Below are 14,501 nucleotides of genomic sequence, written 5' to 3' on the forward strand. Positions count from 1 at the left end.
GAAGACCCAGAGGCCAGAACACATCTCCTAGTTTTTATGACCCCGACGCCTGCCTTCCCAGCGCTCAGCTCCCCTTCCCCAAATCCCCCCCCCACCGTCTCTACCTGGCCTTGTTTATTTCCTCAGCCTCCCTCCTGGCACACCCTCCATTCTCACTCTTGTCACAGATACCTTTACCCGTTTCTTCATCACTTTCTCCATTACCCTCCCTGTAAGATGGCCCGTCTGCCTCTCTGCTCGCACAGGGGAAGGTGTTAAATTTATGGTCTTTGCACTTGAAAACGTTTCTCACCTTCCCTTCACCTCTCCTCTCTCCCCTTGACTGGTTTCCCAACCCTCTATGGATTCACGCCGTATGTAACAAATGACGAACACGTCCTTTTTTTGTCTGTTCTGACCCAAGCTTGATGCACACTGTAAGTGATGTGGTATTTCACATTGTGACCCTGCTCCCAACTTTGTGCAGCCAGCATATGACATACACACCACTCTGGCTTGTATATAGCTTCAGGTGCACATGGAGAGACCCTCCAGTTTTTTATCACGTCAAACCCGAGTCACATGCACCTGCACTCTGCCTTTATCATGCCCTGAGCCCGGGCCTTTCCTCCCTATCTGCTGCCAGGAGCGCTGGGGTTCACTGAGCTTTATCCTCGCGATCGTTCTGAGTGGAGCTGCAGCTTCTGTCGGTCCATTATCTCCCCTGTGTGTTGACTGAGGCACCGCTGCAGTTTGCTCGTGTTCAGAGCAAACTGACGTGCAGCAGGGGTTTAAATATTCAAATGAATTTCTTTGGTATGCCGCTCTCATGACCTACTTTTATGGATTCTTTACTATTTTTGTGAATAATTGATGTCCTGTGGCTGTAAGAATATTACTAGGGAGACTTTTTACCCTTTAAAAATTCATTGTACAGTTGTACCTTTAGGTGTCACATTTCCATGCCTTTTTTTTTTTCCATTTCCAGGGAATATGCCTTCAAATCTCAAGTAATTACTTAATCAAGCATCACTAATGTGTGAGGATTATGTAGAAATCCAACCCCGGCTCCTTTAAATTCCCCCAAGCACACCCATACCCTCCCATGGGTTTCCATGGCAACACCTTCCAAGGGTTCAGTATATGAGGCAATTTGATTGTTCCTTGTAAAATAGTGTATAATGTATGGGCCTTATTTTAATTCCAGTCTGGTGTTATTGATCTGTCTTTAATGATAGTTAATTAAAGCAATCATATAATTGATAGAATCTCATCTCTGTTTATCACCCTCCTCTGATTCTCTCTCTTTGGCTCTCTATTAATAAAAATCAAGGAGAGGCATTAGTATCCCACACTGGTACGCTGAAAAAAGAGGTGTTTACTATCAGTAGCACTTTATTGAGAGGATTCCTGTTCCTGTTCAATCAGGGGAATTTGATCATGTCAGTGACAGTGATGTAGCCATGATAGGCATCGTAACCTTGGTGACCTGAGACAAATATATAGCTCTTGATTTTTTGGTGATCTTTATGAGGCCAATCTGAAAAGGACATCTCAGGCCTTTCTTATTTTATTCATTTACTCATTTCAAATGAAGTTTGCACAACCGTGTTGAGATTTTTTGACATATTCCGACAAATACGTTGACTTCTGGTTGAGTTTAAAGCCCCAACATCCTCCCATATTTCACAGGCCATTAATAAGTTTTGGATCCAAGGGACGTTCTTCTACAAGATCAAATATCACATAAATCCACTCTAATCTGACACCATGTTGGGCCACGTATTCACTGAAAGCATCACTTTCATTTCCCCTGGCAGACTGCTGTGGATGTAGCTCGTATCTAGAGTTGCGACTGATGATTTGTTTCATTATCATCTAATTTGCAGCGTTTTCTGGCTAATCTTTTGGCGTATGAAACATAAAAACTTGTGGAAATGTTCTTACAGCAACTTTACACAGGCAGAGGTGACATCCTCATATGTCCTAATGTGCTTGTCATAGATTTATAAAAGCTGTTTCATGATGTTAGTCAAAAACCTTGCTTATTTTATCCCTATATAATAAGCATTTTGTATCTTTTTTCAATTGTTGTGTGGTGTTGTGGCATCCTTTTCAGCTGCACTTATGTTGTAGACCTTTCTAAAATACACCAAATAAATCACAAGTGATGCATTTACTTTTTAACTTTAACATCACTCCAAGACAAAACCACAAGAAAGAGTAATTCTGTGATAATTTTTTATGCTACCAGCTGCACTCCTCTAACTGCAAAGTGAACAAATCTTAGGAGGAGACCTTTATCTGATGTCCTTGTTCAGCAGGAGGCTGTGATTTATTTGCCTCTGCACCCACAGCTCGCCATGACCCAACAGACCCTGCCCTCATCCTCCATGCAGGGAACACTGCTGCATGCAGCACATCCTGCAGCCATGGTGCAAGAGCTCCCTCTACTGCAGTCTGGTGGTAGTAAATGTTATATAAAATTATTCAGTAAGAGTGCTTTCTTAACCCTTGTGTTGTCTTCGGGTCTAAAATAACTCGGCCACTATATTTAATAGCACAGAAACCCTCTAAATGACCTCTTTTCAGTTTTTCCTCAAGTGAAATTCTTATTATTGTTGTAGGTTATGCATATTGTGGGTGGGAGCAATGATTCAAAAGATGTGAGAAGACTAGTTTAGTTTTGTAGTTTTCCATTCCGTTGTACAGTGTGCAGTACACTGTTGTTTCCCTTCAAAAAAAAATGCATTTCAAGCTTCTTTCTGCACACTTCTGGTACTTTCTTTGGTTATACAAGCACTATCTCTTGCTAAACACGTAATGTTTACACCTATGCACTACTTTTAGCGGCAATAATAGTGATAAAAAACCTCTACTTTAGTAAAGAAAACAGCTATAACATGGGTGATGTAATAAAAACGAGTGGTGGCACCTGATTAAATAGTCTTTCTGCCCTCTGAAGAGGGAAAAACTCAGACATTCACAAATTGTGTGATTCATGGCAGGTTTTTTCTTCATGTAAAATAGATTTTTGGTTGAAAATTCAATGAAGCTGCTCTAGAGGCTCAGTGAATGCAGGATTCAGGAAGTTAAGACAACACGAGGGTTGATCCTTGTGTGAGCAAAACTGACGTGAAATACAAGACAGTGTGAATTAGAAGATGCAATAAAAAGCCCAACAATCTCACAAAAGTAGTTTATTGTGCCTCTTATTGTTTATATGGCTTTTCTTTGTATGACAAGAGTTGACATAAACAGAGGGTAGACAACACCTTGGCCATGTTGAAAGAACAAAAACATAAGAAAACATAATCTCAACATTCTGCCTGCATCGCCGTCACTACATCATGACGGCCCAGCAGAGAGAGAAAGGATGAGGTCATCACACAAGAGTTTTCTGTGTGACAGCACCATGCCGAGGACATCCACCCAATGACCGAAAAACCTGTTAAAGCACTCACACACACATGCACGCCCGCACACACACACACACACACACACACACACACACACACACACACACACACACACACACACACACACACACACACACACGCTTAACAAAAATGAGGAGATCTGCCCATATTCAGAAGATGGGGCCGCTCGCTGCTACAGAAAGAATGTTCATATTGCTTTAAAGAGAGACAGAAAAAACCTCTGTACTGTTTATCAGCCGTGTTTTCCCAGCTGATCGCCCGCTCTGACATTTTGGCAATAAAGAAATGATACATGAGAACACATAATCCTCTGCTCTTTTTCTTCAAAAAAAAAAAAAAAAAAAAGCGAGAATATACACAAGAAGACAAGATGATATAATGGCTTTTGGGATGAGAAGGCAGTTTGCCGCATGGATGCCAGCGTGAATTCAGGCAGGGAGGGTGAAGAAGATGACGATGAAGATGACAATGAAAGTCCGCCCCGCCCCTCTGGAGAGTCAGACTGGCATCCAGGCTGTTTTTCAGACTTGTCACCTTCTATGTATGCACAGAGGAGGGGGGGACGGGGGTTTGAGAATCCACACGTAGTCAAGAATACACACAAATATTGCCTGTTTCTAGCCTGCCTGAAAAGCAGCTAGGGTTTGGTCCTTACTGAAAAGCCCTGAGTCTGATTCCAAAATGTCTTCCATAAGGATTCCTGCTTACGGCTTGCATATGCCTTTAATCGTTGATGCATATGATGCTACTGTGTGTGGATGTTTCTGTATGTGTCGAGTGTGTGTATTTGTCTACTGACATCATCGGGGAGTGCTCTAAGGTCAATTGTATTCAATGTGTTGATGTTTCGTCGTGCTAACGGAGATATCTGCTCACCGACAGCAGCTCTGCTCTTAGCGGGGGAGATGTGCCTTGTGTTGATAGAGGATCACAAAAGTGCTACATATATGGTCAAGTCTAAATCTCTGTCCTGGTCGGCACATCTGCTACCGATGAGCGTAGAGTCAAAGGAGTGTGTGTGTGTGTGTGTTTGTTTTTATGTGTGTATGTGGTGGGTGAGATAGAGGGTGTGTTTTTTAGTGCAAGCGTGAGTGAGCACTCTTGCTGTGAGGATTGCTGGATTTGTAGCTGGAGTCCCTGCCAGTAGTCAAAGCTCACGCTCCAAAGATGACTTTCCTAACTTTGGCACCAAGATACTTACTTCCTGCAATTGACAGCATATGTTGGCTGCAACGACAGCAAAATAGAATAATGCCAATTCCCTGATAACAGAAACTGATTAAGTCACTGCAACAAAACAATAGTCCTCTGCGTTGATTATCATTGACATCCACAGTGAGCCAAAGTGCTCAAAGAAGCCCGAGCTAAGCATATGTAGCTGATAAGGAAGACCCAGCCAGTTCGGATTACCCTTCTTTCCTTCTGAATATCTTCTCAGGAAAGCTCTTCAAAGAAAAAAAAACTTGTCTAAAGGATTCATATATAAAACCAGAATAACAAATAAAAGACAAAATATAATGGTATATAGATATGTATGGACTTACTCATAAACTGAAAAAAGAAAAAAAAATTGAAAACAATATTCAAAAGCAATAACCACAAAAACAAAAGATTAACATATTCAATTTGGTTTTGCCCTGTACTCTTAATTTCTTTTGAGAAATGTGCTTGTTGTAATCCGTCGGAATCAACTGCTCAGTTTCTGATGTGTGGTTGGCCGTTCCCCTATTCAGACATGAACAACAACAGTGGGGAAAAAACAAAGTAACATTTAGCTTTCTCAAAGAGGTCATGTTCTTTTTGTCACGTTAACTTCCCATGTGGCTACGCCAGGAGTTTGTGTGGTTTACTGTCATCTCTCCTTGACTTTAGGTTTCTGCAGTTCGCTCGTCGTTGACCGTGTGGCCTGAGATAGAAGTGTCTGTACACTTAAGGCTCTGCTGTGTTCTGTTGAGAACACAATGATGTGCAGTAAGGAGAGAGGAGGGGGGAGGGGGGAAGGCCAGCATTTTGTTGAGGTGGAAAAGTGAATGAGGTTGTGTTGTGTGTCTGTATGCATATAAGTGTGTGTGTGTGTGTGTGTGTGTGTGTGTGTGTGTGTAGAATCTGTATGTGCTTACGTGTGTCTATGTATGAAATGCACTGTTCACTGCGCCCTCCCAACGAGGCCTTTCCTCGACCCATCTATGTTATCCAAAACCCCCCAGGGCTCCCCGTCACTGTCCGAGCCCCTGTCTCTCTCCTCGTCTCCCACATCGTCGTCGTCGTCTTCGTCCTCCTCTTCCGGCGACGGCTCGCTGCCGTTCTCCGTGGCCCAGCTGTCGTCCTCGTCCTCAGCCTCCTGCTTCAGGACCAGGGCCGGTGGTGGCGGAGGAGGAGGCGGCGGTGGAGGCGGCGGACTATCGTTGGACTCTGTTTGGTCGTCGAAGGCCTCTGGGTTCTCAAGCATCTCCCTGATCAAAGGAGGCATTGGCCCTGGGATCTCCATCTTCAGAGTGATGGCTCTCTCTGCGCCTGGAATCAGAAAGCACGGTGTTAGTAGATAGGTCTTTTTGTAACATAGTTGACATTTTTGCTGTTTTCAGGCCGAAAATCAACATAGCTGCCTACAATCAAACACCACATGGCATTTATACAGAAAGATTCTTCTAAATATTGTATATACAAATGATTAAAATTGTAATTGAAAGTTATTTATAAAGATATTGTAGTAAACCTGTTGACATGCCATAAATCCACACTTGATCACACACTACTTTATATTAAATAACTCAGAAAGCCTTGGAGTCTGGCCAGTCTTTCCTTCAGGAGGAAATGACATCATGTGGAGCAGGTCATGTGATCTGGAATTAACTCGCTTCCTCGAGAGGTGTTTTTGTAATGGGGAACTTAGTTGAAAGAGATTTCTCAGACACAGATACAATTTGTTATTTTCCATATGAAATTTGATATATTGTCAAAAAGGAAATATTTATCATGATTATCTCAACTTAAAAAGAACACAATCAAAACTATTTTTGAATAAGCTCATTTTATTATTGTTTAGCTGATTAGAAGGTGGTTGTTACTGAATTTGTACGGTTATTTAGTTGACATTTTAGTGATATCCAGTTATTTTTTATTAATAACTGTCTGTTTCCATAATAAATAATTATGGGATTTGTAAAGATATGATCATAATGAACATAAAAAACATTTTTTTACTTTTTATAAAAATGTATGCAAGATATATCCCATGGACTCCAGACGTCCCTCAAGTATATATTGACCGAGATAATTAGTTAATTCAATTCAATTCAGATAACTTTATTTGTCCTCAAATAAAGTTATTTGAATTGAATTGAATTAACTCATTTCTCAAAAATGTTGCTGCAATAGAAATAAAGCACAGAAAGACTAAAGCCAGAGATGCCTTACTCTTGCTTCTGCTCTTGTGCACTGTAAATTGATGAGAGGGATGGTTAGAAAATTCATTCTAGTAAAATTCCTCTCTGCATACTGACCCTTCGTACTGATGCCCCTGAGGTCGGTGATCTTCATCAGCATGCGCGGGAACATGTGGGGTTTGTTGGGGCGGCGGCGACGGGCGTAGATCTTCAGAGCCTCAAGTAGAGGCTCCTGCAGCTTATCCACTTTCTGAGGCTCTTCTAGATCCATGCGGTCTGATAAGGAATGCAGAGAAAACATATAAATCTCTGTTTTAACCACAAATACACGTCATCTGTTAATATATATACATATAGTAAAATGCTTTATTACTGTTTGAACTCATGCTTATATATAAATATTCAGATACTTTGCGTTACTAATCCTGTCAAAGCAGCCACACAGTTACTGAAAACCAGATCCACCGCAGCCACTTCCTCTTTACAACTGATTGAATCACTGCGCATGTGAAAGCTGCAGTACCTCCACAGATGAGGCAGATGGCGCTGAGGAGACCGGTTTCTGTGTCATCCATCTCCAGGGGTAGAAGCTGGCCGGCAAAGGCAAACACCAGATCTGTGAGCGGTCCGAAGCCCGCATTGTGCATCTGAGTCCGGTTCAGAGTCAGGCCATCTGAGAAGGTCATAGTGTCCTGTTCTGGAGTGTAGCGTGTGCAGATTCTCAGCATCTACGAATGAAAGGAACAACTTTATGAGCACTGAGGAAAATAAGATGTAAAGGTGAAAACATCTGCAGTAGCTAAACAGATATCAGCTCGAGTTGTCTTGCTGTTTGTGATTATTCTCTCTCCGGCCAACCTTTTAATGCACTACCGCTTCTGACCACCAGATGTCAGTATACCCTTATCTCAGCAGGAACGTTTTTGCTTTTTTTCACTTATTTACAACAGTGAGAGAAGAAGACAGAAGGACAAAATGAAAACAGTGGCTCCTCACCAGTATGTCCAGGCAGGCTGACTTCAGTAGAGTGATTTGATCAGCGATAGTGAGGGTGGTGAAACCTGGCAGCCGCTTGGCAAATTCCACAATCTTGATGATGCATTTGGTGGAGAGCTCGCTGAACTTGTCCCAGAGCCCCAGATCCAGCTGGACACGGTGGTCTGAGCTGGAGTTCTGAACGCACACGCACACACACACACACATACACACACACACACACACACAAAAAACACCCCCACCGTTCAGCATGTTGTAACAGAGGAGGTGTGCAACTCTGTTTGCATGAAGGGTGAGTGTGTACGAGCCTCGCAACGCATTTACATTTTACATCAATCAAGGCAAAAAAAAATCCATTTACATGTTGCATCAATCATTCAGAGGCCACACAGATGGCTTAATGGGGAACTGAATTAGTTAAGCCACCACTATGTTGGGAAAGCTACGGTGAATTTACATCTTTGCATGCAATTGGGGAGCCCTCGGTGACGCAGTAGCTCGGAGAATGTCGCCACACACAGCATGAGTGAACAGCAGCGTAAGATGTGAGTTTATGTGCGGGACTTACGGTGGTGTATTTGCCCAGCTGGCAAAGTGAAGGGAAGGTTTCTTGGTGAGCTTTGCTGACTTTATTGACCAACTCTTCGAGCTCTCCACTTAGCTCATAGCTCTCAGGAAGCACCACCTCCTCCTTCACGTCCTTCTTCTTCTTGTTTCTGTCATTGCGTACCGCTGCATGAAGAAAAGAAAAAACAAATGCAGTTGTTAGAGGAGAGATTCACCGCTACTGTGTACGAAATCCTCAAAACCTTCGACAGAAAGTTCATTTTCGCTCTCTCTGATGACATTTGAAAACATGCTCGGGAATCATGTTTAGTGTCTTTCACCACTGCCAAGGACGTTTTGCATGCAAGTGGAAACCAGAATTCAGCAGCAACAGAAGCTGCTCTTAACAGTATTAACATATTTCCTTTAGCGCGGCACGGACACTGGCTATCTCCTTCTTATCACACGCTCTCTTCCTCGTCGATCTCTCTATCCACTTGACCGGTGCACATGAGCCCGTCCACTCTCTGCCTCCTCTCCCTCCTCCTCCCATACTTTCCTTCCTCTCAGGATATCCAGTAATAGCAGAGGCACAATGTGATCCCGGTCTTAACACACATCCCACACAAACATTACACCCACATGCATGTCCCACGGGCTCTGTGAAGGGCAAGAAACTGCCACTTACACACGGCCGTCCACACACAAGGTCAAAATAAAGAGGGCGCAAAACCGGGTTCTTTTCCATTTCTGCAAACAAGTGTGAACACGATGGCCAGTGCCTTTGTCAAAACTCAAAATCTTGTTTTTTTTCTGTGTTTATGAATGAAAGCAGTGTCTGTGTCGGCCAGAAGGGTGAGGTTTTGTGGTGAAACAGGAAGTCAGATTCATTTTGTGAAGCGATTAGTCATATGATTGGTACAGTGCCTAGCCTCGCCCTGATCACCACCCCTGGCAGGCTCATCATCTGCTTCGGTCTCTCTGCTGCATAGTTTCCCAGAGTCTCCGGCTTAACATTAGGAGATGAATAAGAGAATCTGCAGCCTTATGCGGGAGTCTGTGGACACGTGATCTTGGGTGTGGAAGTGAGTGAGTATTCCGGTTTAAGCCGTGGGTTTCTTGAGTTCTAGAGGGCTCACCTTCCTTGGACATGCCGACCTCGAAGCACTTCTGCAGCCTGCAGTACTGGCAGCGGTTGCGTGTGACCTTGTTAATCTGACAGTTCTTGTCTCGGTGGCAGGTGTACACCATGTTCTTCTGGATACTGCGACGGAAGAAACCCTGGAGCATCAGGAAGCAAGAGACAAAAGGGGAGAGGGCAAGAGAGAGAGTGTGTAATATAGTTATCAAATAAAGGATGTGACATTTAACCATTTCTCTTCCCCATCTGCCTGTCGTTCAGCCCCTTCTTCTGAACTGAATCCGAAATAGAAAATCAAATCTTCTGTTTCACTTGGGCTTTTCTTTTTCTGTCTTTAAAATAATATCACTAGCCTGTGTCACAGATCCTCTACAAGGCTCTCTCCCTCTTCATAGGTAGGTTATCAATCATTCTTGCTCCTGCATTTTTATGGATGTATGTAATAAATCCAGACAAATCCAAGCTCAAATGGACCTGGCAGGTTCTTCTCACCTTGCAGCCCTCACAGGAGCTGACCCCGTAGTGGTACCCTGAGGACTTGTCCTGGCACACAAAGCAGGGCTTGTAGACACGAGGTGGGGGAGGTGGAGATGGAGAACTGGGTACCATCTCCTCTGAGCTGGTGCTTTGGGTCTCCACCGCTGTAGACGAGAAAAAAAAGAAAAAGACAGAGCGCATGAGCACATGATTTGTCACCCATCAATGTTCTACAGCTACTGTTCAGTCTAAAAATGCTACATGTCCACTTGTCTAAGATTTGAATAGTTGAGGGTGTTTAACTGCATTCAGACATGATGTGACAGCTGACAGCAGCTCCTCTCACTTTTCCATTTCGTTTGTGAGGCCACAAAGAGATTCTGAGCAGTGGTTATGTTCACTTGGTAAACATTTTGCCCGAAGCTGGATTGAGATGGATTATCGTATTTTTTAGCTCGTTTCTCTGTGGGACAACATTGATAAGATAAGAGCTAGAAAAAGAAATAGGGTATGAACTAAAGGTAAAGGCTTCTGTTTCCTGGCACCAACTGTGACCACAAAGGACAGGACTTAGGGCCTCAACTGGAAATATTATTGGTAAAGTAAAACAAGGGAAGAATGACTGCCTGACAGCAAAGACAAAACAGTTTTCTACAGCAGTAAGCAATAATGCCGCTGACTGACAGCTTCCCTGATAAGGATAGGTAACAGAGTGAGCTACTGAAGTCAGCAGTCAAAGCTGGCTCTTCCTCATTCCACAGACTGACAACAGCTCATGAAGGCATCTTGCACGCACAGAGTCGGCACATAGGAAACGCACAGGCATGCAAAGCCACTGTGCAGCTCTCCTTCTACCTTTCAGACTTGGACAAAGCTGTGACGTCAGTGCCTTCTCGTGTCACATACTTGCTATGGTACATTACACTTCATTATATTCAGAAAGTGGACCCCATATGGGCTCCTTTGGATGTTCAAGTGTGCGGTGTATGGATTCCATACTTCCCTTGAGAAACATAAGCCGCTGCACACATATAGGACCAGACCCTCATCACACATGCTAGCCTGCACAAACTCACGGACGCACATGTGCCCCCCGGCCCCCTCGCACACACTCACAAACACTTTCACCCTTGGTCACCCTCTAACTTCAACCCCCAACTCTGCATCCCACCACCCCTCGACACACAAACCCTATTTTTCTCTTGTTTCCTGGCCCTAAATTCCTCAGTGCAGCCCTGCCAGGTTTTAACAGAGGCCTAGGCTCGTAAGGCGGCCTATAAAGGCGGTCCCATGGCTGGACTGGAGGCCCCAGCCCGGCTGGCCTGCACTTTATTAGGACTCAGTCACCTTGGGCAGCTATTCACACCACCAGCTGTAGCTCCCAGCCCGTAAAAAAAAGCCAATCATAAAATAAAAAACAGGGAGGCTCTAAAATTCTAACTTTTACTGCCCCCATCTCCCCCCAGCACCTTCAATGGAAAGCACAGAGGGCTTGCCTAAACTTAACCTACAATCCCCCTCCTCCCCTCTCTCACACCCAAGGCTGAGGCAAAAACCACCAGCTTGGCTTTTTACTAGAGAGGGGAGACTTCAAAAAGAAGAAAAAGGGGGCGTAAAAGGAGGAATTTGATAAAAAACAGAGGAAGGAGCGGGAGGGGGGCTTAGGGGCGGTTGGACACAGTTGCTCCTAAGGGCAAGTCTTGTTCAAGACCAAGTTGACCATTACTACCACTTCTGTTACAGCTGCTGTGAAGGGCCTGCTGCTGCCTCATTAATGATAGTAACAGAAATATGTCAGACATTTTTCATTTGCAGCCTGCTGCACAGACATCTGTTTTTCATATGTATTTTTTATATTTGACTCTTCAGAATCTACATTCAAATTCCTCCTTTGAAAGCCTCACTTTGCTGGAGGCAAAGATGTTTTCCATTAGTTTTTAGAGCAATCCCAATGCCAAATGTGAAAATCAATCCAAAACCTGAAGTTTACGCCCCCTGAATGTTTCTACAGCAGATCTCATATCTCCTTGGCCAGAATGTAACAAAGCAGCAGGGTCAGTGGGAGAGCAGAAACCCTCTGAACGTGCCATGAACCACTGTGTTTATGCAATAATAACAGCAGCAAATGAGGCTCCAGTCTGAGCGCTGACAACCCTTTAGAAAAGGACAAACCATATGTGGCGTCAAGTAACGACCACTGACTGACACCGTCTAAATGGATAAAGAAAGCGAGTCAAGGGAGAGAAAGTCCATCCTGGAGAAAACTCGGACAGCGGCGATAGAGAAAATACATCAGGCTCTGTCAACACACTGAAGCTGGTTCCTGCCAGAGAACATGACTCCTGAACCCGCCTCACAGACTGTGCTTTCATTCAGCCTACTCCATCCAAATCCCCTGCACCACTTACCCCAGGGCGCCACAGTGAGAGGGCCCATTCAGGCAGCCACCCTGAGCCCCTTTTCCCAGTCTCTTCAACTCAGCTCATCACTGTTTAGAAAACAAAGCCCTGTGAAATGAGAGGCCCTCCTTATCAGCGCTTCGAGGCCTGGGGCACCATTTGCATGACAATCCGCTGGCCGAGGCCTGTGAGCCGATGACGGACAGATGAGATGAGAGGAATGGGATAGGTGGGTGGCTGCTGTTGTTGAGGGGGAGGAGAAGAGGATAAGAGAGGCAAGAAGAAGGGGTAGTTACGTTATCAGTAGCCACTGTCCGCTTCCTGCTAAGTATCAGTTTACTCCCTAATCCCTTGTTCCAATACTCTCTGTGCACAAGTGGCCCAGCTGCAGTGACCAGACCTAATCCTCCGGTCACATACACACACAGATACTATTCACTGGCTACAAACTATACACACACACACATACACACACACAATCAGCTGCCCCACCAACATTACACTAAAATGCTTCAGCCTGAGTGGGATGTGCAGTACATCATTCTCCACAACCTCATTAGACATGAAATGTAACTGCACACGACAGAAATAGCTGTTTAGCTGAAGGTGACTTCAACTAGGTCAATTACATTAAATTCTAGGTCAAGTCAACCAGGCCAATCGACGTCCCTTTAGGATCAACAGATACAATAGAAGAGGAAAAAAAGAGTATAGGAGGAGATAATAGAGAAAAACAAGGGACTTCCTTGTAACACCGAAGCTGCCTGAGATTCACTCAGCTGGAAAGGGGAGTGTTTCTAATGTATGTGAGCAAAGGCATGACTATGCGGCTCCTGATTTGTGTTGCAACACACTGCTTTTAACTGAGCAGCATATGACATTCTGGCAGTGTAACAAGTATTCTTTCACAATAGCCCTGCAGATTGTGTCTACGTGACTTGTTGGTGCGATTGAATCTTCAGTGGGACCAGAAGTCTAGTCTTGGCATGTGAGAGCGAATCCATGGGCTGTTTCTGACTTAGGACATTGTAAATGCTTGAGCAATTGGCACAGGGACATTTGCAGGTGTTTAGTCCTGTGTTTATGTCATTTGTGTGCAACTCTAGCCAGCAGTGCTGCGCTGTGCTCTATCTGCAGCATATATTTCACTTGCAAATGCAGGACTGTTTGTAACAGTGCGCCAGTGAACTCCAGTGTTCTCTGTTAAAATATCCTCCTGTATTTATGTGTGTGTGTGCAGCTCATTGTGTTCATGCTTTTTTTTTCTGTTTGTGTTAAACAGCAAGCATGGACATGCGGAGCCTTTGTCTCCATCTCTACCTTCATTAAACAGCAGACAAAGCTTGCGTGTTCTCGTCAAACACACCGAGCAGTAAAGAGTGTGAGCCTCTGAGGCGGTGTGGGAGACAAGGGCACACAGTAGGGCTCACTGTGAAAAGAGGGGTGGGTACTGGGCAGACAGTCGTGGCAGAAGGACAGCAGATTGAGAGAGGATGGTGAACAGTGGGCTCGGAGAATTGCTGGCACACTAGGTGGGGCCTTCGAGGGTGCCTTTGGCCCTCTGCACCATGGCAGAGGCTACTGCACCACGGGGTACTGACTGAGTGACCAAAAGGTTTCCATGAAGAAGTGGGATTCATGAAAAAGAGGAAAAGAAAGTACCACACCCATGTCAGTGGTGCCAGTGCATTTCACTCTCCTTCTTTCTGTTTCTCTGCCCACATCTTCCTGCCATCATTTTGAGGCTTCTGCTGCAAGGTCCCACACAACAGGCCTGCTTCCTTCCTCTTTTCAGTACCAGTCTTTCCGGAGGATCTCCGTCATTGCTTTTGTAGCCACTTCTCTGTGTCCCTGCTGCTACACCTTCGTACACGATCTCTCATCTCCCTAAGGTCAAATAATGCTGCTACTCTGTTCAAGCTCTGTTGCACGCTGTTGAGTCACCTGCGAGCTTTCAAGTGGGAGGTCCATCGAATCTCTATTGTGTGAGTTGCACAAGCGCTCACAATGGTATCTGCCTTGAACTGAGAAAGAAATACAGAAAGAAATGGAGAAGTTAAAAAAACTGAGGAAGGTGGGAGGAATTCCTGAGTGTGTTGACAAGGAGGGGGATGCTTTCATTAAAGGTGATGAGCAG

The 14,501-nt window shown here is 44.5% G+C and overlaps 1 protein-coding gene across 4 annotated transcripts in view; it reads right to left on the minus strand.

Moving 5' to 3' along the window:
* Window positions 1-3,164: 3,164 nt before the first annotated feature.
* The window catches only part of rarga (retinoic acid receptor gamma a), a 43,205-nt gene continuing 31,868 nt past the window's right edge, over window positions 3,165-14,501 (minus strand). For all 4 annotated transcript variants that reach the window (XM_023289678.3, XM_023289677.3, XM_035957008.2 and 1 more), the window contains 7 exons: window positions 9,981-10,129; window positions 9,487-9,628; window positions 8,370-8,533; window positions 7,802-7,978; window positions 7,329-7,533; window positions 6,923-7,081; window positions 3,165-5,933 (listed from right to left, as the gene is read on the minus strand). In XM_023289678.3, the coding sequence (XP_023145446.1) occupies window positions 5,566-5,933; window positions 6,923-7,081; window positions 7,329-7,533; window positions 7,802-7,978; window positions 8,370-8,533; window positions 9,487-9,628; window positions 9,981-10,129 (1,364 nt within the window). In that variant the 3' untranslated portion in view covers window positions 3,165-5,565. The remainder of the gene's footprint in view (window positions 5,934-6,922; window positions 7,082-7,328; window positions 7,534-7,801; window positions 7,979-8,369; window positions 8,534-9,486; window positions 9,629-9,980; window positions 10,130-14,501) is intronic.

Source organism: Amphiprion ocellaris, chromosome 8 (assembly GCF_022539595.1).
Source record: "Amphiprion ocellaris isolate individual 3 ecotype Okinawa chromosome 8, ASM2253959v1, whole genome shotgun sequence".
NCBI lineage: Eukaryota > Metazoa > Chordata > Actinopteri > Pomacentridae > Amphiprion > Amphiprion ocellaris.